Source organism: Vipera ursinii, assembly GCF_947247035.1.
Source record: "Vipera ursinii genome assembly, chromosome: 8".
Classification (NCBI taxonomy): domain Eukaryota; kingdom Metazoa; phylum Chordata; class Lepidosauria; order Squamata; family Viperidae; genus Vipera; species Vipera ursinii.
The window spans coordinates 22858959-22884019 of NC_139519.1; the positions used below are offsets into that span (position 1 = coordinate 22858959).

The 25061-nt window shown below is 43.4% G+C and overlaps 1 protein-coding gene across 1 annotated transcript; it reads right to left on the reverse strand.

The window, feature by feature from the left end:
• Positions 1–7220: 7220 nt before the first annotated feature.
• LOC310643712 (lathosterol oxidase-like) lies at positions 7221–15191 on the reverse strand (the record flags this gene model as incomplete). Its single annotated transcript, XM_083368234.1, has 4 exons — positions 7221–8566; positions 8903–9003; positions 14104–14236; positions 14982–15191. 4 exons carry the CDS (start codon positions 15189–15191, stop codon positions 8138–8140), a joined length of 873 nt encoding a protein of 290 aa, XP_083224360.1. The 3' UTR covers positions 7221–8137.
• Between the last annotated feature and the right edge of the window lie 9870 nt (positions 15192–25061).

The following is a 25061-nucleotide window of genomic DNA, read 5'->3' on the forward strand; positions in this document are numbered from 1 at the left end:
ACAGTACAGAAAACTCCAAGAAATCAGCGTTTGTTCCCGAGAAACGTCTCCTTAAGTCTCAGTCTCCACATGTGCCCTGTGGAGAGGGGCAGGGTGTTCTCTCCCATGTAATTGAGCCTGCCTGTGTTGTTGCCTCCTTCTCTCCACTCTCTGTGCTCTAGGATCAGGAGGGGGTGGCCGTTGCTCATCCCCTGACCTCTGTTTCTCGTGTTCATCCTGTCCCAATCGTGAAAGGCCATGGCCTGCCTCGGCCTGCTCTTCCCCACATTCCTCTAAGGCACAGACATCTCTCCCTCTTACAAGCTCTGAGTACAAGCCTATTACTGTATCATAACAATACTTCATTTATTTTCATTTAAACAAATTAATGATGCACATCATCACCAAAGATTTCCAAGGTTCTAGATGAGTGTGCCAATTCCTTGTCCTACTGCATAAAAGTCTTAACTTTGAGCCAGAGTGTGAAACGTGTACAGGAGCTGTTGAATCGCGTGGTCTTGCAAAGGACACTCAGCTTGGTGTGTGGTGATTCTTTTATTCAGTCAGGATTCGCTCAGTTCACAAGGGGTTATCTGGCGTACCTTTATACCTGCCCAGGTGAATGCCAACCAATAGATTCAAACCCTGGCTTCCCGCCAGGACTGGCTATAGCCCAGAGCTGTCAAACTTGTTTAAACCAGGCTTTCCCGCCAAATGCGGTTATAGCATGGAGCTGTCCAGCCCCGTGCCTCCTGCTGTGCTGACAGTCCGTGTATGCTGGGACTGCATACACTACAACCCTTCCCCCATAGTGAGGAGCTATCCCCTGCCCATTTCCTTCCCAGTAACTATATACAATACAATAGACGGCATTGGTCGCGCTGGTGAATGATCTCTGGAGGGCTCGGGACAGGGGATATTCCTCTGTCCTAGTCCTATTAGACCTCTCAGCGGCTTTCGATACCATCGACCATGGTATCTTGCTGCGGCGTCTCAGGGGATTGGGAGTGGGAGGCACGGTTTTGCAGTGGTTCTCCTCCTATCACCTGGGACGTTCGCAGTCGGTGTTGACAGGGGGGCAGAGGTCGACCTCGAGGTCTCTCGTTTGCGGAGTTCCTCAGGGGTCGGTCCTCTCGCCTCTCCTGTTCAACATCTATATGAAACCACTGGGTGAGATCATTCGTGGCTTTGGAGTTGGGTATCATCAGTACGCTGATGATACCCAGCTTTTCATTTCGACCCCAAACCACCCCAGTGATGCCCTCTCCGTGATGTCCCGTTGCCTGGAGGCGGTTCGGGTCTGGATGGGGAGGAACAGACTTCAACTCAACCCCGACAAGACTGAGTGGCTTTGCATACCTGCATCCCGGGTTATTCCGGACATTCCATCTCTCTCTATGGGGGGTGAACTATTACCCCCCGTAGATAGGGCTCGCAACTTGGGAGTCCTCCTAGATTCACGGCTCACTTTGGAAGATCACATAGTGGCTGTGACTAGGGGGGCTTTCTCCCAGGTTCACCTGGTGCGCCAGTTGCGGCCCTATCTAAGCCGGGATGACTTATGCACGGTCACTCACGCACTCGTGACCTCTCGTCTGGACTACTGCAACGTTCTCTACATGGGGCTGCCCTTGAGGACCACCCGGAGGCTCCAACTGGTACAGAATGCAGCCGCGAGAGTTGTGTTGGGTGTCTCCCGATACTCCCATGTTACACCTCTGCTCCATGAGCTGCATTGGTTGCCAGTTGTCTTCTGGGTGAGATTCAAGGTACTAGTAATGGTGTTTAAGGCCCTACATGGCAGGGGTCCGGAGTACCTTAGGGAACACCTGCTGCCGGCATCAACTTCCCTTCGCCCTGTGCGTTCCCACAGAGAGGGCCTCCTCAGGGTGCCACCGATCAGAGAATGTCGATTGGTGGCCCCCAGGGGGAGATCCTTCTCTGTGGGCGCCCCAGAGCTGTGGAATCAGTTACCGGTTGAGCTCCGGATGGCGCCCGATCTTCGCTCCTTCCGCCGCGATCTAAAGACATTCTTATTTGAACAAGCTGGCCTGGCCTGATGGGGGATTGGTGGGGTTCTTATTGTTATTTTAATATTTGTATTTACTGTTTTTAGTGGGCATATATTTAATTCCTTTTTAACTTTTGTAACTTTGTATTTTTTATTCTTGCCCTGTTCACCGCCCTGAGTCCTTCGGGAGAAGGGCGGTATATAAATAAAATTATTATTATTATTATTATTATTATTATTATTATTATTATTATTATTATTATTATTATTATTATTATTATTATTTACAATTTTTTTATTATTTTCCTCGCCCTCCCCCTTATTTCTGTACATAGTCAGAGAGGTAGGCTGGGGCCTTATGTGTTCTGCTAGATCTCCTCAGGTTTGGCCCACCTGTTGGTGTATTGTTGTTTGAGTCTTTTTTATTATTGTCTGGCTGAGCCTGTTGGTGTGGTGGACTGCTATGTGCTGGTGTGGGTGACGTGGTTCCTGTGGGCTCTGTGGGCTGGGAGTTGCGAGTATGGCTATGCAATGTTGAGGTGTCCTCCTTGTGGTTGTGTCCTCTGTTGCCCTGTTCCCATTGTCCTGCCCCTGCCTGGAGCAGGCTTGACCTTGTGACCCCCTTGTGTCCATCCTGGGTTGTTGTGGTGGTGGCTCCATTTCCTCAGGCTCCTGATCAGCCCCCACCTCCTGATTTCCCTCCAGGATCCTTTCAGGAGCCCTTGGTCTCAATTGGTCCAGGTGTCTTCTCCACTGGAGTCCCCCCTCCACCCTTACATTGTAGGAAAGGGGCCCTGTTTGGTCCAATATCTCCCCTGGGTGACCTGTGCCATAGTTCCTAGCCCAGATGGTGTCTCCCTGGTTGAACACTCTGTTGAGGCTTGGGATTCCGGCGTCCGCGGCCACTCTGTCTGGGTGGAGTCTGTCCAGTGTGGTTATTAGATGCCTGCCCCATCGGAGTTCTGCTGGGCTTTTACCTGTTGCTGTGCAGGGTGTGGAATGTTGATGAAACAGGAAGGTGGTCAGTCATTGCTTCCAGTCCCCTTGTATGACGTGCTTGAGGGCGTCCTTTGTGGTGCGCACAAAGCGTTCTGCCAACCCATTACTGGCCGGGTGAAAGGGGGCAGAGGTGACATGTCTAATCCCCAAGGTCCTCAGGAACACCTGAAAGTCCGATGAAGTAAACTGTGTTCCGTTATCTGATACTATCACATTAGGAAGCCCATGCATTGCAAACAGGACCCTGAGTACAGTTACTGGTGGGACAATATTGGAAGAAGGATAGTTTGCCTACTATAGAAGAATGGGTGTTTAAAGTATCGAATCTTGCAGAAATGTCTAAGATTTCTGCTTACTTGAAAGATCATTCACAGGAAAGATATATTTCAGTTTGGAGGAGATGGATAGATTATATTCAGAATAAATATGGGACTAAAAAGTTCCATTTAGCTTATGAGTAGATTTTAGAAGGATATTGTTATTGGTACTTTGTATGTAGTTATGTTAAAGGGGAGTTAAAGCACATTATGAATTTGGTTAATTGTATATTATGCATAATTCTTATTTAGAATATGATTATTATAACTATAATCCTGTATTTAGCTCTGGGAAGTGGGGGGGGGGGAAGTGGGCGGGTTTGGGGTGGGGGGGATTTGGGGATATATTGTAAAATCTTGTTTTTGTAAAACTCTTTAATAAAAAAATGAGATAGTAGACATTAAGAGAAAAAGAGAGGAAGTATTTGATGTTGAAACAAGAGAAACTTTGGTTACTAAATTTAAGACATTTGGAAATTAATAGAAAATAATAATGTTATACTGTATTATCAATTAGATAATGTAAGATGGTGAGAAATAGAATATATTCAAACAGATAAGACGTGTATCCTGAATATTAGACTTCGGGATGAATTGTGATAAAGAAACTTTGGTTACTTAAAACTTGGAAATTATAAATATCAAATGTTAAATTTAAATATTAATGGGAAACTAAAAATTGGGAAAAACTAATTAGGACATTGATTGTCTATAAAGACTGAATGTTAAAATAATCAGGATATGTATAAGCTAAAAATTATTGATGAAGGTAAGAATGTTATTTTTATTTAATTGATATAATAAAAATCGTATTAGTTGAAACATGAGACAGTAAATACTAAAACTTTAAACGGTCACTAAACAAATGGTTGTAAGTTGAGGACTACATGGATCTAATAAGATGTTTGATATGGTTTTTCTATTGCTCCATCCAATTAATTGGTGATGGATGTTTTAATAACAAAACAATCGTTAAGCATGAAGTTAAATATTTAGTAAATTCACACCAATAAATGCTTATGAAATCCACGTTTAGATCCACGTTTTACACATTCACCAGCGAGCATGGGCCCATTAACAATTTTCAGGCTAACTTAGTGAGAAATGGAAGCAGAACCAAATAAAATCGTAACACAGGGGATTAACATTGCCCAGATGACAATCACAGATGGGCTTAACTCAGTCCCACAGTCATTTGTTTGGTCAATTCCTCACAATTCCACTTGTGAGGCTACAATCAAAGGAATCACACAATAGAGCGAATTTTACAAGTTCCAAAATGTCATTTGAAGCCATAACCAGATGTTTCTCCTCCTCCTAAAGCCCAAAGAGGCTCAAAACCTCTTCATTTTTGCAACTCAAGAACTGCCTGCTTTCATTTGGGGAACTATTTTCAGATAAGGAAGCTACCTAGGGTTGAAACAAAGGTTGGAGGGGATTAACATTGCCCAGCTGACAATCACAGAAAGCCTTAATACAATTGTACTTATGAATGAATGAACCTTTATTGACAAAGTACAACCATGTATACATTGAGATTGGCTGAGCCTCCCTTCGTGCCCCCACCCCCCAGCTTACATTGACACAAACCCTCCATCTTATTACACCATGTGAGCTAATTGCACAACACACCGGCCTCGCAAGTCAATTATGCATAAAGTTTATAAAAATTATTTCCCGTTCAAAAGCCTAACAGCCCATGGATAAAACCTGTTTTTCAGCCTGTTGGTGCGGCTGGCTATACTCCTATATCTCCTACCCGATGGTAGGAGAGTAAAGAGATGCCGTCCAGGGTGTGAGTCATCCCTGAGAATTTTGCTCACTCTTCCAAGGCAACGAGCCCTGGCGATGTCATCCAGTGGTGTCAGGGGACAGCCCACGATGTCTTGTGCTGTGCTCACCACCCTCTGTAATGCCTTCCTATCCGCGGCTGTCAGACCAGCATACCAAACCACAATATCGTATGAGAGGACGCTCTCCATAGTAGACCGGTAAAAGAGGGTCATAAGCCGTCGTTCTACCCTGTTCTTCTGCAAGACCCTGAGAAAGTGAAGCCTCTGTTGGGCCTTTCTGGCCACCTGGGTTGTATTAACTTTCCAGGTCAGATCTTCGCAGAGGTAGACTCCCAGAAATTTAAAGGAGGAAACTCTCTCCACACAATCCTCCCTTGTCAGGACCCCTGGTAATTGGTCAGCACAATTCCTAACCACTATCCCCAGCACCCCATCTGGGCCTGCGGCTTTGCTGGGATTCACAGACTTCAATACAGTTCTCACTTGGTCTTCAGATAGGGTGAGCTGCTGAAAATCAGAAGGCCGGCCAGCAGAGGCTACGGGGTCTGGTCTTTTTACTTCATAGCGAGCGAAGAAGATATTCAGCTCCGCAGCCAACAAGGCATCAGTGTTAACCATGCTCCTCATACTGCCCTTGTAGTTGGTTAATTGCTGCAGTCCCTGCCACACTTGCCTCAGATTGTTGTCTGCTAGATGGTTCTCCACCTTATGTTTATTTTGCTGTTTCGCCATCCTAATGCCTCTTCTGAGATTTGCCCTGCCCTCTCTGTATGTGTCCCTGTCCCCTGCCTTAAAGGCAGAATCCCGGGCTCTCAGGAGTGTTCGTATCTCTGCGGTCATCCAGGGTTTACAATTCCCATAAACTCTAATGCACTTTTCTGTTGTTACACTATCAGTGCATGTTCTAATATAAGAGAGTACGGCATCTCTATATGCATTCAGATCTTGTTCTTCGAATACACTCCAGTCAGTGGTTTCAAAGCAGTCCTGCAAGTGGCTGAGAGCACCCACTGGCCAGGTTTTGACCCTTTTTGTGACTGCCTGAGTTCTTTTCCTGAGAGGGACATACTTTGGGCACAACAGGAGTGAAAAATGGTCGGATGTACTCAGGTGGGGGAGAGAGAAAGCTCTGTATGCCTGTTTCAGATTAGAATACACGTGGTCTAAAGTGTTCTTCCCTCTGGTGGGAACTTGCACATACTGTACAAACTTGGGGAGAACTGTCTTCAGACAAGCTTGATTGAAGTCCCCAGCCACAACCAGAGCGCCCTCTGGGTGAGTTTGCTGCTGCCAGGTGATGACGTCATACAGCTTGGAAAGTGCCGTGCTGACATTGGCATCAGGTGGAACATAAACAGCTGTAATAATTACCACAGTAATTTCTCTAGGCAGATAAAAAGGCCTACATAGAACAGTCATCAGTTCCACATCTGGGGAGCAATACATGTACACTAATCTGCTGTTGGCACACCAGTCACAATGTATATACACACAGAGTCCTCCTCCTTTGCTCTTAACGGAGCCTTTATCTCTGTCAGAGCAGTCAATGACTCGCCTTGTCAGCTCCACTGCTGTATTCGGTACATCTGGATGTAGCCAGGTCTCCGTGACAACCATCACACAGTATTCACGGAGAAGCCTGCTTGCTGCCAACTGCAGCTGTAATTCGTCAATTTTATGGACGAGGATCTGGCATTGCTCAGAAGAAGACTCAGCAATGCTGGTCTATGAGGCTGCTTTCTAAGTTGAATCAGAATTCAAGCCCTGCAGCCACGTTTTTGCTTTAACTCCTTTCTCTTTCACTTACGTTGTCTCCTCCCCGGCCCAAAGACAATCCATGGAGATCCTGGAGGCCTCGCTATGCAGTTCAGTATGTTATGGGACTGCTGAAAATCGCTGGTAATTCCAGATTGCCTTGCAAGCCCGATGTTTAACAGCTCTATACGTGTGTAGGCTAATTTAGCCCCTTGCACTACACTGTGCACATTCATCCATACACACATTAATCCAAGCACCACACACCAGTACCAGGAGCTCAGAGCCGCTGCGTGTGAACGTGCTGCCATCTTATGGACTTTATGCTTGAAAAAAGACATACAAAATTGAAAATTTAATCTTAGATTTTGAGGATTATATAGTAAGTTTATTGTTGTAGAAGGGGTTGGGATGTATCAGATATGCAAAGCAAAAAGTAGAGGCTTTAACTATATTTCAAACAGAATAAAGCTGGAAGGGACCTTGGAGGTCTTCTAGTCCAACCCCTTGCTCAAGCAAGAAAACCTACACCATTTCAGACAAATGGCTGTCCAGTCATTTCTTAAGAGCCTGGAGTGTTGGAGCATCCACAACTTCTGAAGGAAAGACGTTCCACTGGTTAATTGTTCTCACTGTTAGGAAGTTTCTCATTAATTCCAGGTTGTTTCTCTCCTTTGTATATTTTGTATACTTTGTATTCTACTTTGTATATTTTACTATGCTTTGTATACTACTGTACTGAAAAGAGATGGAAGTCACTGGGTTTTTTATATTTTACCTTACAAATCAGAGGGAAAAAGAGCAAGGAATGTATTTTATATTACAATAAAGTCTTAACTTTAAAAAAAACCTCTCCTGCATGGGACTGTCCATTTTAGTCCTTTAGAGTCCCCCCTATTTTATTTTTTACAAAAAACGGCTGAGTTGCATTTAATTGGCAGGCCCAGAGGGTGTTGTAAATCTCAAGCAAATTTCTCTGCTCTCCAGTGGTAGTGTAATAAAGTTTTTTCTCTCTCTTTTCCACTTCTTTGATCTTCTTTTCATTCTAATTATTTAGTTAGTGGTTGGATTCATATGCCGTCTTTCCTTCAGGAGCTCCGTCATCTTCTTCCACCTTCCACGCCTCCCTCCCAGCAACAAACCTGTGAAGTAGGTTGGGCTAAAAAGAAAAGGAAAATCCAGTCACCAGGTAAATTTCCATGGCTGGGAATGGAGAAGCCAGCCCAGCGCTTAACCAGCACCTTAACCATAAAACCACAGCATTTCTTCCTTACAAGCAGTTGCTATTTATTTTTCGCTTCATCGCCTCCTTGTAGTTTCTCCTCCTCAGGGCCGTCCGCCACCTTTTTCAAATATGCATGCAGCCCCTCACCTTCAAAAGAAGAGGGGTTTTTATAAGAGCCCCCAATTCTATCCCAGAGGGTAAAGTATTGGCCATAATTGTAATTGAGGAACAAGTGGTGATCAGTGTGATAGGCTGCTCTGTTGACGATGGGTTTCAGCAGATTAGGAACAGGATAGTCTGCGTTGTGAATGGAAGCTGACCAGATGCTGGTGAAGACAATGACGCCCAAATAGACCACTTTATGAAGCGGAAAAAGGAATGGATAGATATGAAAAGGGAGGCTATGAATGCAACCATCCAGGGGGTGAACAGCATGGCTGGCAAATGGAGTTGGGATCTTCCATGTGTGGTGGGGTTTGTGTAAACGCTGCGGAAGAGAGAAAAGGATCAGATCCTTAGAATGAAGAGAGAAACAGATCATAACATTTTGACTTCATTTTGATGAGGTCTCCACCAGCTACAAAAGTAGCCTACTGGCGGTCCTCCACTTATTACCACAATTAGGGCTAGACTTTCCACTAGATGGTTGTTAAGGATGTGTACCTGATTTTACCATCATTTTTGCTGTAGTTAAGCTAATCATTGCAACCCTCAGCAGGACATGACAGTTTCCAAGCACCTGAATTTTGATTTCATAACTTGGGGATGCTGTGACAGTCCTAAGTGTGAGGAGACAGTCTTGCCTGCCAATTATTGACCTTACCTTATATAACAGCTTGTGGTGAACAAACCGATGAACCCAGTAAATGCACATATCGGTGAAGAACAGAAATGAAAACATGCTGAAGACGATGCCAAACCATCCTAGATAAGGAGGGAAGAAAATTAGGGACTGAAAGAATTCCAGCAGATCCAAGTCACAAGAACAAAGACATTTGTCAAGTCTATTGGCAATGTTTGTATCTGTTATCTACTTGAGCAACATTGGCATGTACCAAATCTAAGAACACAACAGTCAAAGTGCAAGCCAGGCAGGAATGGAAGATTTTCAGGTGGGTGGGCATGGCTTAAAGTTATGGACATATTTCTTTTTCCTTATTCTGATCCTACTTAACAGGAGGAAAATAAGTTATGTCACTGTCAGAATTTACGTAGCTGTCCTCCTATTCTGGGAACTATTTTGGGATAAATTTTGGCAGTAAAGAGGCAACGGTGGAGATCTCCCCATAATGAAAAAAAAAGGATTCCTTAAGACTACTTCCATTTCTGGTAGATCAATGTTTCTCCAACTGTGCAACTTTAAAACATGTGGACTTCAACTTCCAGAAATCCCCAGCCAGTATAGATTTCTGCGAGTTGAAGTCCACATGTCCTAAAGTTGTCCAGTTTGAGAAACACCACTGTAGATAATGTAAGTGATGTGTCATGTTGGTCTACAGGAGCAAAAAAATCAGGAATTTTCTGACTAATCTATTTGATTCACAGGCTTTTGTCAGATGTACTTTTCATCCTCTGACAAAGTGAGCTGCAGCTCATGAAAGCTGATGCCTTTGAATCTGTCGGAACCCTGACACTGCTAATCTTTTAATTGGAAAAGGAGCTTCCAGATTTCCTTTTTTTTTCCTGTGAAAAGAGAGAGCAGAGCCATGCTCCGTTCTGTGTTTCTAAGGAATCTTAAGAAAAATCAGAGACCTGCAACATTTGAAAAGAACATGAAACTCTCAACTGAGCAGGCAACAGCTTGAATGGTATCGCTTTTCCATCCAAAGGTATTAAAAATTTGCACAAATATTGGGACGTTGTATTGCCTGACTGTAGTGTATGCAGGTTTTGCATACACGTGTGGGCCAGTGAATTAAGGAGGCGTGGAGCTGGACAGCTCCGCGCAGGAACAGCAAGCAAGAACAGCGTTCAGCGGGAAGCCAGAACAAAGAGACAGCGTTCGGCGGGAGAGCCGGATTTAAAGGGATTGGCTGACCAGCCGGCGGGACGCCTGGATTTTAACCCATTGGCCAGGCAGTTACCTGGCCAGGTATAAATGAAGGCTGAAATCCTTTGTTCCCCAGTTCGGCCATGTTCCTCAATAAACAACTTAGCTCCTGAACCTGTGTCATCTCTGATTCCGGAACCCAACTTATCAACTGGCGACGAAGGTGGGATTTTGTTCTGAAAGGTGGTAGGAATCCCAAATGACTGGAAAATCACCACCTGCATCAGAACAGAACGGAAGGAACGCATGAGATGTCCCAGGACGGTCAGGCTCAAATTGCTCAGGCAGGTCCAGCTCCCAGGTCAGTCAAGCTCCCACGGCACCGGTCAGTGTAGCCCCCACTTTTAATAGTGCTCGTCCCGAAGAGTGGGAGGCATTCGTGGGGCAGCTAGAATTTTACTTCATCACTAATAATATTACTGAGGACAGGATCAAGGCAGCCACCCTGCTCAGCACATGTGGGAAGGACATTTATCAATTAGCCGTGGGCCTGTGCGCGCCTACAGCCATCAGGGCGGTGAAGTATGATGACCTTATGGACAAATTAAATCAGCATTTTAACCCACACATGTCGGAAGTAGCATGGACATTCGAATTCAAAAAAAGGAACCAGCGGCTGGGGGAGTCAGGGTCTGCATTCATGGCTGCAGTCAGGCAGGCGGCTCGCCTATGCAACTTCAACAATTTAGAGAGGAGATTGCGGGACAGAATTGTTTGCAGGCTCAGAGACCGAAAATTGAGACAAAAGCTGCTTGCCAGACCGGGTCTAATCCTCAAGAGACTACAAGAAGAGGTATTGGCCTGGGAGCTAGCTGAGAAGCCAGAGACGTCCGACGCCAGCCGCAGCAGCCAGGGGAGCGCCATCCATCAGACGCATGAGGAAGAAGGAACCAGCGAGGACGAATTAGCGGCCGAAGTAGATGCGGTTCATCTACGACCCCCCCCATCCGTCCAGACGGCACGGAAGCACAAAAGGACAACGACCAGCATCAACACCAGCCGCCAACAACCAGGACAAGAGATGCTCTGGGTGCAAAAGCTGCATGTCCTGACAAAAATGTGCTGGTTGCGGGGGGAACCATCACCGTTCTACCTGCAAATTCCGGGGGGCCAAATGCCGAGTGTGCGGCAAGACGGGACACATCGCGTCCATCTGCCGGAGCCGGAGCAGAGACGCGCTACACGAGGTGAACACTGAAACTCACCTGCCAGCAGGTACTGGGGGTCCGAAGCACAGAGTGCCTATCAGCTATACCAAGAGCAGATGGGCGGTTTGTAACACGGGGGGTTCTCAATCCCTCACCCCCAAAATTAAGCTACAGGTGCACCTCAAAGGGGTTCCATGTAAAATGGATCTGGATCAGGCTCTGCCATCTCAGTCATTTCACATGAGACTTATAAGCTCATCTACAGTCGGAGCGGCCAGCAGGTTCCCTTGAGGCCATATAGCATTACCCTTACTGATTTCCAGAATACCCCGATACAAGTCTGGGGGGAGGCCATTTCTCTGTGAGGTACAGGGGGTTCCAGGCGCCCTTGGACGTTCTAGTGGTCAAGGGACAGAGAACCAGCTTGTTAGGGTTAAGCTGGTTCAAAGCACTGGGAATCCGCATCGTGGGAATTCACCAGACACAGACTCAGATGCCCAGCATCGAATCCGTGTGCAAGGCATTTGCTGACATATTCGATGGAATGCTAGGAAAATACACAAGTCCACCGATTGCATTCAAATTGAACCCCAACGTTCAACCAATCAGAATTAAGCCCAGGAGAGTACCGTTCGCCCTTAAACATAAAATTGAGCGGGAACTTGACAAGCTATTTGCGCAGGGGGTTCTGCACCCGGTAGAGGGGGCAGAGTGGGAGACCCCAATTGTCACCCCGCTCAAGGCAAACAGTGACGTCAGGATCTGCGCTGATTATAAATGCACAATCAATAAATCATTGAACCCCCATGCATACCCAGTACCCACAATTAGCAGCATCCTAGCATCACTCCAGGGAGGGGGCATTTTTGCCAAGCTGGATCTCGCTCAGGCTTATTTACAGCTCCTGGTCAACCCAGAGACTGCCGCTGCGCAAACAATAGTCATATGTCCAGTTCTCACTGTTGCTTCTTGGCCCACATATAGGTTTCTCAAGAGACAAATAAGATGGTCTGGTATGCCCCTCTCTTTAAGAACTTGCCAGAGATTGTTATGATCCACACAATCAAAGGCTTCAGCATAGTCAATGAAGCAGAAGAATATACAGTAGAGGTGACAAATAGTTTACATTCCAATTCCAAAGAAAGGCAGTGCCAAAGAATGTTCAAACTATCACGCCATTGCACTCATTTCACATGCTAGTAAAGTTATGCTTAAAATCCTACAAGCTAGACTCCAGCACTATATGGATCAAGAACTACCAGAAGTGCAGGCAGGATTTCAAAGAGGCAGAGGAACTAGAGATCAAACTGCCAACATACGCTGGATCATGGAGAAAACTAGGGAGTTCCAGAAAAACATCTTCTACTGCTTCATTGACCATGCTAAAGCATTTGATTGTATGGATCACAACAAATTGTGGCAAGTTCTTAAAGAGATGGGAGTACCAGACCACCTTATTTGTCTCTTGAGAAACCTATATGCGGGTCAAGAAGCAACAGTGAGAACTGGACACAGAACCACTGATTGGTTCAAAATTGGGAAATGAGTCCGGCACGGCTTTATACTGTCGCCCTGCCTGTTTAACTTATATGCAGAGCACATCATGAGAAAGGCAGGGCTAGATGAATCAAAATTTGGAATTAAGATTGCCGGGAGAAATATCAACAACCTAAGATATGCAGATGATACCACTCTAATGGCAGAAAGTGAAGAAGAACTAAAGAGCCTCTTGTTGCAGGTGAAGAAGGAGAGGGCAAAAGTTGGGTTGAAACTTAACATTAAGAAAACCAAGATCATGGCATCTGGCCCTCTCAATTAGATAGGGGAAATAGATGGGGAAGAAATGGAGGTAGTGACAGATTTTATTTTCCTGGGCTCCAAGATCACTGCAGATGGGGACTGCAGCCAAGAAATTAAAAGACACTTGCTCCTGGGGAGGAAAGCCATGGCAAATCTAGACAGCACACTAAAAAGCAGAGACATTACCCTGCCAACAAAAGTGTGTATAGTCAAGGCTATGGTCTTCCCAGTTGCAATGTATGGCAGTGAAAGCTGGACCATAAGAAAGGCTGAGCGCCAAAGAATTGAGGCCTTTGAACTATGGTGCTGGAGAAGACTCCTGCGAGTCCCTTGGACTGCAAGGCGATCAAACCGGTCAGTCCTAGAGGAGATCAACCCTGACTGCTCTTTAGAAGGCCAGATCCTGAAGCTAAAACTCAAATACTTTGGCCATCTAATGAGAAGGAAGGACTCACTGGAGAAGAGCCTAATGCTGGGAAAGGTGGAGGGCAAGAGAAGAAGGGGACGACAGAGAATAAGGTGGCTGGATGGAGTCACTGAAGCAGTAGGCGTGAGCTTAAATGGACTCCAGAAGATGGTAGAGGACAGGAAGGCCTGGAGGAACGTTGTGCATGAGGTCACATTGGGTCGGACACAACTTCACAACTAACAACAACAACAAAATGGTTGGGCAAGCTATTAACAAATTCAATAACACTGTGTTTGTGATTAAATCATAATTATAGGGGATTTTCTTCAATGCTAACCAGCACTTTACATTCCAAAACCTTAAATTCCCAACCCTAAATTTACCATAAAGTAGCAGACATAATTTAAAATATCTTTCCCTAAACCAATGTACTCCAGAAAGTGGCAGTTAAATTGCACCACACAAGTCCACTTCTAAACCACTTTACTTTGCATAATCAGGGCCAGGATATATTTTGGGATTGCAAAATCTCCTGCAGTTATGTAGAATTGTAAGCTAGGAGATAAAAAGGGACAGAGGGGTCAGTTCTGGAGGGCGTGCCAAACAGGGGTGCTTACCATAGGAAGAATCCCCAATGTTACTGTAGAGTTTGCTGTAGCCTCTGACCTCAGCAAAAAAGATGGCCACGGTGGAAATGCTGATCCATACTATAGCTGAGAGGGAGAGCTTTATTTCCCGCTGCACTTGATTCTGAACACAAAAGCAGACAATGGGTCAAAAGGCCTTTTAAAATCACCCAGTCCTAAAGTTGGCAACTTTAAGACTTGTGGACTGCAACTTACAACTGCCTGGGAAATGCTGGGAGTTGAAGTCCACAGGTCTTAAAGCTGCCAAGGCTGGAAGGAGCCTGGCATAGACCTCACACTCCCCACCAAACATCAGGAAAAGTGCTTCCCTAAAGCTAGTGGATGAATCTGCGGCAATTCTGCTTAATTGTTCACCATGCAACATCACCTCACAATTCTACATATTGTATGAATGCATCATCCTCCAAAATGGAAAAAAAAAATTGGTCAAATTCCAGCTAAAAGGACTCCTCAATAAGATGAGGCTAACTAAATCAGGAAAGAAAAGATGAAATATAAAAGTACTGTAGAGATATAGCCAGGAGAAAAATTCCTCTCTCCCAAGGTTTTCATTCTGCTTTATAGCTGTAACATTTTCATTCACAAATTTAAGAAGAGGCTTAAACACGGCACAATTCACAGCATGATAGAGTTAGGGTTCTTTAGATAAGACCCCTTGTGAGTAATTAAATGTCATTAAAGGAAACAGCTGAGCTTAAATGGACTCCAGAAGATGGTAGAGAAGGCCTGGAGGAACATTGTCTATAGGGTCGCGATGGGTCGGACACGACTCCGCAATTAACAACAACAACAACAACAACAACAACAAAGGAAACAGCAGCTCTGCCACATTGATGTACCCCACTCACCTCTAAAAACTGAGGATGCTTCTTTAACTTGTGATCAAAAAGCAGATAGTAGCTGAGAGTGGCAAACAGAAGATATATGGTAAATTCCCCCAGGTTTGTTATAACAGAGAGGCTTATAATCTGCCGAAAAGCATTGTCTTCCGGCCAGGTTACTGGATAAACATAAGGTGTCAAAATATAAGTATCTGCATAATCCAGGATAAGATCCATTGTGGCACCTGCAGGAGACTGCTAGCAAAGGAGAGTCCTGCCAAACACGGAAAAACACAAAAGGTTATCTTTCAATAATCTAACACAGGGGTGGGCAATTAATTTTCTCAAGGGGCTACATGAGAAACTGGCAATGGTGTGGAGACTCAAATCAAAAGGCCTGTGACTGTGCATAGACACCCTCACACATATGTATATTTTTAAAAAAGCATTTTAAAAATAAAAGCAATGCAGTTGTACTGTGTGCATGGTGTACACTTATTTACATTTGATTTCTAATTTCTGATTGACCTCACACAGGCTGGACAAGGACAGCCAAAGGGCTGGATGTGGCCTGGGGCAAGCCATAAAACATCCAGGTCTGGCCTAACATCTTACAAGCTCTGAGTACAAGCCTATTACTGTGTAATAATGATATTTCATTTATTCTTCCGGTTTGCCATCGTGGCCGCTATGGACGCTTGGAGGACGGCTCTCGTCTTCCATGTCCAGTTGTTGGGGGCCCCTAAAAGGACTGAAAAGTCACCCCGTAGAGGTGACCAGATTTGTACTCAGGGCTTTTTTTTTTAAAGGTGCCGGAACTCAGAGGTGCTGTCAGTGGGAGCGATGCCTGTATCTGTAAGAACCCCCTCTTGCCATAGCGTCGCCGCCTGTCCTTTGCACCCCCACACCTGTGGCATGGAGCCACATGCCAAGGGGATTCCCCTCCCTGCAGTTGCCACGCCACAGCCCATGCTGAGCCCCCACCCAGAGCTGCTCCGAACCCCGACCCAGAGCTGTGTTCCTCGTGGCAGCGGTCTCCGGTGCTGAACAGCTGACAGCCTCCGGCACCGTCCCTGACACCAGCTGAAGACGCCCCAGCCACAGAGTGCTGCATTGGGCCACCCGGCGTCTCCCGCGCCAAATAGCTGATGGCCTCTGGCCCCGGCACTCCTTCACTTACTGTCCCGTCACTTCCAAACTCAGTAAGTGAGCGAGCAAGTGGTGTTTCAAAGCATTTAGAAACGACGGGGCAGTGAGTGAGTGAATGAGCAAATGGCATTTGGAAGCAATGGGGCAGTAAGTAAGCGAGCAAGCAAGAGGCCTTTGAAAGAGACGGAGTGAGCGGGGCAGAGACTGAACGAGGTGCCTTTGAAAGAGACGGAGGAGTGAGTGTGACTGGAGACTTTTGTGAGCAAAGTGTGAGTGAGTGGGGGGGCTTTTGCGAGCGAAGGGTGAGAGAAAAAGGGAAAAGTGAGGGGGAGAAGGAAAAAAGAAAAGGCACTGACTTCTGACTTCCTCTGTTGCTGGAGTAGAAGGAAGCATTAACATTGAACCTCAACTTTTTACTTTTCTATAATAACATTATAAACTAGGCATTTCTCTAACAGCATTTTCAAAATAGAAGACATTATGGGTGAGTGAGTGAGAGAAAGAGAAGAGATTCTTAACTGAAATGTACAAAGAATATGGAAGATCTATGCAAGGACTTAACGTGCTTTTGGGAACACTTCCTGACACATAACGTCAGCTGACGTTTAGGGCTGAGTTGGTGTCTTTCATTTTTTTTAATGTGGCTTGTTTGAACCTGGAACAAATCTGTTGTTCTTTGTCGTTATTGTTTCCGAAACTTTGTTTCTTCTGAGCTAATGTATAATTCACTTTTCCATTGGATGAACCATTTCTGTTTCTTGGACTTTTCCTTCTGTTATTTTTCTTTGTGAGGTTTTTGTTTTTTTGTTTTTCTTTTTGGATATATCAACTTTTAAATGCAGTGTGTTAAAGCAATTCAATACGGATTTTTCCTTTCTTTTTCACAATACAATAGCCTCTCATAATAATTGAGAGCCAGGGTTGCTAGCAATTGTAAGGGCCGAAGTTAATTTAAAGGGATTTGATAAAGTAAATCAGTCTCCTTTTTGATAAAGTGGAAAAAATGGGCTTAATGGTCCCACTGTGCATGGATTCACAGTTGACTTCAGAGTCATCCTGGTGAGATAGTCAGCATATAAATTTAATAAATAGCATTTTTTTTCCAAATGCCCCTATCAGGAATTGAATTTGAATGAAGTTTCAGAAAAGCAAATGTTCTGTGCTGGTGGTACTAAGCTCCCAAAGATCTAGCATGGGATAAATGAATTCTTCCTAATAAAAATAACTTCCTGCCTTTTTCTAATCATCATTTCTTCCCTACAGCAATTTGAAAAGTAAAACAAAGTGAAACAAACCATTACTCCCTCCATGCAGGGAAAATTTCCTTGAGTCATACTTCGATATCCTATTTGCAAATAATATCTTTTTTTTAATTCAATATTTTATTGAAATTTTTTAACATAACATAAATCATTATAAAACAGAATGTTGTCTGGGTAACATTTATAAAACAGTCCTTAACAAATTCTATAATCTATATTCCATATGTTAATTACATTTGATTTCCCCTTTCTCCAACACATCTTTCTTTGCAAAACATTACATTAAGACAGTTCTGTTTGCTTAACAACAGTTAAATATATAGTATTGGTACTCCTGTGTATCGTTTTAGTTGCCTTATCATAAATCCTGTCACCATATTTATTTCAGCTTATTTCTCCCCCAAAATTCTAAATACTTTTACCAGCAACAATCTTTTTTAACACTTAACTATATTTATTTTGGTGGATTTCATGCTGTTTTTTTTCCAGGCAAACCCTCTCATGCTTTTATAATTCCCAATCAATAAGTTAAAAAAGTAAAAAGAAACAATAACAACAAAAAAGAGAACAGCTTGTTTCTCCCTCCAAATTCTAGATGTTCTTACAAATAACAATCATTTCAACATTCCATTATATTTACATTAGTGAATTTATTTCTGTTTTTTCCATATAGACCCTCTTATGCTTTAATTTCAAAACACATTGTTTTTATATTTTTCTTATCATCACATTTAAGTAGCTAAACATTTGCTTTTATTTACATCAGTTCAACTCAGAAGAATAGAAAAAACAAAAACAAACAAAAAAACAAAGAGAAAAAACACAATTATATTGATTTGGAGGAAGAAAAGAAAGAAAAATTTCCCTCTAAGAGTAGTATATTAAAAATTTTCCCATTTCTTAGCTATATTCAAACAAATGTTTCTTTTTGAAATATTCTTTCTGAAATATTCCATCCTTTCCCTGCTGTTTCATCATCCTTTGTTTCCCTACAGGGAATTTTTTCTCAATCTCTTCCTTATCTTCAAAGTTGTTTCCCATTTGGATTAAATCATAACTCTTTATTCTATGTGATTCCATCTCCAAATTTCCATCCTCAAAATTATATTTAATCATCTCTGTTATATTTTCCTGAGAACATTCTTGAAGTGAAATTAAATTGAAAATAAGTTGATTCATGCATTCAAATTTCTTCTGCATTTCCTGGTGGTTTAAAGTCATTGTCCTTTGAAATTTTTGCTGCTTATCATGTTTCCTTTTGTGAAATGTGTGGTTTATAAGGTTCAAGTCTCTATATTCAGAGGTTCTTTGAGTCATCTCTACTGTATTTTGAGAGATTTCTTGGAGTGAAATTAGGTTGGAAATATGTTGGTTCATGTTTTCAAAGTTGTTGTGAATTTCTATGTAGTTTAAAGTAATTGTCCTTTGGAATTGTTGTCGCTCATCACGTTTCCTTTTGTAGAGTATTCATTGCTTCAGCTGTGTTATCCAATTTCTTTAAACAGGTGTATTCAAAGCTTAAGAGTTCAAAGGGGGAGAAAAAGAAAAGAAAAAATTCTCCTGCATCAGCAGGGGTCAGCATTTGCTCATTTTTCATGTCTTTCTAGTTATTTTCCTTCTCTAAAATAGCAAATTTCGCTGCCCAAGTGAGGGAGAAGGAACAAAGTCCCCCTCCCCATTTCCTTCTTCGGAGAACTCTTATTTTGGGGATTTTCTTCTTCAGGAAAGTAGGTAGGATAGAGAAAATCAATATTCTTACCCAGATTCAAGCATGCTGCTTTGCTATTTGCTTAGTTTAATCGCTTGTGACTTCCCTTTGGTTCAGCTATGACTGGACAGGGCGTTGGCCAGCCTTTTCTTCCATTGGTTTCTGGGAGGCTTCTCCTGAACTGTTCAGAGAGACCGCCATCTCTCCTAAGTCCCTGGGATTTCCTTCCTTCAGTCCACCCCTCCAGGGTGGATTCTGGCCCCCTAGGGTCCCCAGCAAAAAGAAATTTCAGCCGGAGGATCCGACGTTTCAGATTCTCCAACTGCTACGCAGAAAACCGGAACAGGAAGCCCCTATTTGCAAATAATATCTTACTTACCTAGTTGAGATGGTGTAGTTGGGGAGCAGGAAGGAGTGCAAAGTTCCTGCCTTTGATGCAACGTGCCTGTGCAACATTTGCTGCCCGGGTCTTTTGGCAAGTTCAGCACATTGCTTTTTAAATACTTAAATGTAAAATTAGAAAATCAGTGAAACATTAAAAAAAAAGGAAATACAAGCTTGCCTGAGCAGTTTCAGAAGAGAAGCCAAAATTCAATCTGAGGTCTTTGAACACCAAATCACGTTTGTCAGCCAATCCAATGGTCAGAGTTTCAGGTTTTCCAAGCAGAAATCACAACACAGAACAAGAGATCGGAGAGTTGTTTCCAAGATCAGCAACAGCACACAAAACTCCAGGAAATCAGTGTTTGTTCACGACAAACGTCTCCTTAAGTCTCAGTCTCCAGGTGTGCCTTGTGGAGAGGGGCAGGGTGTTCTCCCACGTAATTGAGCCTGCCTGCGTTGTTGCCTCCTTCTCTCCACTCTCTGTGCTCTAGGATCAGGAAGGGGTGGCCGTTGCTCATCCCCTGACCTCTGTTTCTCGTGTTCATCCTGTCCCAATCCTGAAAGGCCATGGCCTGCCTCGGCCTGCTCTTCCCCACATTCCTCTGAAGCCACAGACACCCCTCTCTCTTTCAAGCTCTCAGTATGGGCTATAAATGAGACTTTGCAACCTTGACAGATATCAGCTGTGAGAAGCCCAGCTGTGTTTTATACTGTGACAAAATTATTTTCTTTTTCTTTTTTAAGATTTTATTAATTTTCTCTCACATACATATATTAATTTTTATTTTTATTTTATTAATTTTTCAACCAGCGTGCTGTCTGGATTCAAAAATGCTAATATATATTCAGTTCCTAATCCTTAGTTCTTTCCTCTAGCCAATTATAAAATCAATCCCAGATCTGGTAACATTCTGTGTCTTCTTTATCTTTCAATCTCATAGTTAATCTGTCCATCTCTGCGCATTCCAATATTTTTTTGATTATTCCTTCCTCTGGTGGTAGTCCTTCATTTTTCCAATATTGCGCAAACATTATTCTTGCTGCTGTTGTGACATATAGAATCAAATATAGACTTTGTTTATTAATCTTTTCTGGCATTATACCTAATAAAAGTTCAGGTTTAAACTCAATATGTTCTCCCACCCTTTTTTCTAACCAAGCGTGTATCTTTTTCCAAAAGGTCTTAGCTTTGCCACATGGCCACCAAGCATGATAATATGTGCCTGAGTTATGTTTACATTTCCAGCATCTATCTGACATATTTTTAAACATTTTTGCTTTATATGTTTTGCCTTTTATCTCCAGCCCTTTAATTTCTGTGTCTTGTCTAATATTTCTGTTTAACAATTTTAAATATTAAACACATAAAATCCTTATTTTCAACTTTTCCAAGTATTTGAAATCTAATGACCAAAATTCCCCTTCTCAACATCTTCCTTTAACCCTCTAATTGATAATATGAAATCCCCTCTAATAAGTCAAAACCCCAATTTTCTTCAACCTTATTCTGGCTTTCTTCCTTTGCCAACTAGGCTTCCATATCAGTGTTTTTAGATCGTCAAATAGATCTCCCTCTATTCTTATATATGTTATTTGAAATAAAGGAGACTATTTAATTGCCAGTTTTCTGGAAGGACTAGCCCATTTGTATTCATTAAATTGTCTCCTTGTTATTCCAGTCCCCCATGCTTGCTCTGATATATTTGTTTTCGATTCAATCTGTTCTTCTTTCTCAAATTTCTTCTGATTTATATAGAAAGTCATTTCGTTTTTCAGTGTTGTCCCTTTTCTGGATTTCCCATGAGCTGTATTTGTTGGTCAATTGAGTCCTCTGTCTTAATATTTGATTGTCCCACTTCTTCTGTTATCTTCTGCATTGTTGGTTCTTTGGTTGTAGTCAAAGTTTGGATTTGTGTATCTAAGCTGGCGACTTGATCTTTTATTCTAGGTCTTATTTTATCACAAGCTGAAAGAATGGTTTCACATATTGGTTTCAACATGGAAAGAACCTTTTCCTGGTCTTCATCCATCTCTTTCATGTGTTTGTAAGTAGTCTTTCTAGTAAAAGTTGTTTGTTAAGCAAAAGTCAGTAAAGGTTTACATTCACAGTTCAAGTAGGTAAATTATGCTGTCCAGCTGTTCTCTTACAGCTAAGTCTCTCACAGGTGGTGCCAAGGTCAGGAAAGTCATTATTCTACGAATTAGAAAGCAGCTCAAGAGGCAATCATCCTGCCTGGTGTATGGTGTGGAGGGGCTCTATCAACTCTATGTTGGATATTGTCATGTTCTCAACATTAATTTGGCTGCTCTAGTCTCATAACCTCCAAACCAAATTTAAGGGTTGCCGCAAAGCCACAGGCAGGTGAACAGGCCAGCTCTGGAATATATTGAGTTTAATTTTTAAAAGATTTTTCCTTTGAAAACATTTCCCTTCTTATCCAAGAAGCTTATTCAGTTCTAGCTGTCTGGTGGGAAATATCAGAACCGAAGGAGCTTCTTGGACGAGAAGCAAAACATTTTCAAAGCAAAAACCGAGAAAGTCCAGCTGCCCTTCGGAAAAAGCACCTTTGGGACTCAAATCTGGACAGCTGCAGGTTCCAACAAGGAAATGAGAGTCCTGATAGGAATTGTTTGCAAACAGCCAACAAATGAGTCCCATAAAAACTGGGATTTCCAGTTCTTCTAGCAACAGACCATGAAGTCCAACTGCAAAGCAGGCTTGATGTGCGTGATTTTTTCCAGACCACCTTCCCCTGAGAAACCCAGCATCCCGGGCTATCCAAGCCCTTGGTGAGAGGGCTACAAGCAAGGTAACAAACATTCAACTTGGTCCATGGTGGTCTCTCTGCACCCGTCTTAAACAACCGTGGTGATGCTCCTTTTGCACTGCACCCTTCACTGGAGCAGATTAAAGCAGGAGATTCTGGTCGGGATAATTTCACAAAAATATTCTCAAACCAGGAGCCTGTGAACTGAAAAACAACACCCCCGCCCCCAAATTGGGAATGAGATCATCTTCACAGGTAGTGAAGTTATGGCAACTGGGACTAGAATTTCCATTGCTAGGCAAGGCAGTTAAATGAGTCGCACTGGAGTCTATGACCTTTTTTTGCCACAGTTGTTAAGTGAATCATGCGGGCACTAAATGAATCCAGCTTCCCCCACTGATTTTGACAGAAGTTGGCTGGGAAGGTCACAAACGGCGATCACCTGATCCCAGGATGCCACAACCATCGTCAATACATGCCAGTTGCCAAGCGCCTGAATTCTGATCACGTGTCCATGGGGATGCTGCGACGGTCGTAAGTGTCAGGACCAGTCATAAGTTGCTTTTTTCTGAGCCATTAAAACTTTAAACGGTCACTAAACAAATGGCTGTAAGTTGAGGACTACATGGATCTAATGAGATGTTTGATAGGGTTTTTCTATTGCTCCATCCAATTAATTGGTGACGGATGTTTTAATAACAAAACAATCGTTAAGCATGAAGTTAAATATTTAGTAAATTCACACCAATAAATGCTTATGAAATCCACGTTTAGACCCACGTTTTACACATTCACCAGCGAGCATGGGCCCATTAACAATTTTCAGGCTAACTTAGTGAGAAATGGAAGCAGAACCAAATAAAATCGTAACACAGGGGATTAACATTGCCCAGCTGACAATCACAGATGGGCTTAACTCAGTCCCACAGTCATTTGTTTGGTCAATTCCTCACAATTCCACTTGTGAGGCTACAATTAAAGGAATCACTTTTGATGCCCATTTCTGTTGTGAACAAGAAAAATCGCAGCTTCATATGTTTTTCAAGAAGAAAGCGGTTTCCGACCAGCAACAATTTGACCAACACAATAGAGCGAATTTTACAAGTTCCAAAATGTCATTTGAAGCCATAACCAGATGTTTCTCCTCCTCCTAAAGCCCAAAGAGGCTCAAAACCTCTTCATTTTTGCAACTCAACAACTGCCTGCTTTCATTTGGGGAACTATTTTCAGATAAGGAAGCTACCTAGGGTTGAAACAAAGGTTGGAGGGGATTAACATTGCCCAGCTGACAATCACAGAAAGCCTCAATACGTCTATTGTACTTATGAATGAATCTTTATTGACAAAGTACAACCATGTATACATTGAGATTGGCTGAGCCTCCCTTCGTGCCCCCACCCCCCAGCTTACATTGACACAAACCCTCCATCTTATTACACCATATGAACTAATTGCACAACACACTGGCCTCGCAAGTCAATTATGCATAAAGTTTATAAAAATTATTTCCCGTTCAAAAGCCTAACAGCCCATGGATAAAACCTGTTTTTCAGCCTGTTGGTGCGGCTGGCTATACTCCTATATCTCCTACCCGATGGTAGGAGAGTAAAGAGATGCCGTCCAGGGTGTGAGTCATCCCTGAGAATTTTGCTCATTCTTCCAAGGCAACGAGCCCTGGCGATGTCATCCAGTGGTGTCAGGGAACAGCCCACGATGTCTTGTGCTGTGCTCACCACCCTCTGTAATGCCTTCCTATCCGCGGCTGTCAGACCAGCATACCAAACCACAATATCGTATGAGAGGACGCTCTCTATAGTAGACCGGTAAAAGAGGGTCATTAGCCATTGTTCTACCGTGTTCTTCCGCAAGACCCTGAGAAAGTGAAGCCTCTGTTGGGCCTTTCTGTCCACCTGGGTTGTATTAACTTTCCAGGTCAGATCTTCACAGAGGTAGACTCCCAGAAATTTAAAGGAGGAAACTCTCTCCACACAATCCTCCCAGATGTAAAGTAGGGCAGGTTTCTCCTTTTTCCTCCGGAAGTCTATCACCATCTCTTTCATCTTGCTGATGTTCAGGTGCAAGTTGTTGTTACAACACCATATGGATAGTTTTTGTACCTCCGCCCTGTATGCTGTCTCATCCCCACCTATAATAAGACCCACTATGGTCGTATCATCTGTGAACTTAATTATCGCAGTAGATGGATCGGATGATACACAGTCATATGTGTACAAAGAGTACAGGTAGGGGCTAAGCACGCAGCCCTGTGGTGAGCCGGTGCAAAGGTTCAGGGGGGTGGACAAAGCAGATCCGACCCTCACTGTTTGTAACCAGTCCCTAAGAAAGTCTTGAATCCAAATTGCAGATGGAGGGGGAGAATTTCAAGTCAGCCAGCTTCTCAATGAGAATGTTCAGCAAAACGGTGTTGAAAGCTGAGCTATAAACAAAAAGCATCCTGACATAACTTCCAGGTTTCTCAAGATGACTTGCTACAGAGTGTAAAGCAGTAGCTATGGCATCATCTGTCAACCTGTTCCCCCTATAGTCAAATTGATGTTTATCAAAATCCAGTGGGAGGCATGTCCTAAGATGTTGGAGAACCAGTCTTTCAAAGCATTTCATGACTACAGACGTTAATGCAACAGGTCTGTAGTCATTGAGGAGCCTTGGTGGAGCAGTGGGCTAATGCCTCCTTAAGTAACACCAGCTGCCTGCAATTAGGGCATGTTCGCATCCCACCAGGCTCAAGGTTGACTCAGCCTTCCATCCTTCCCAGGTAGGTAAAATGAGGACCCAGATTGTTGGGGGCAATTAAGCTGACTTTGTAATAATGCCG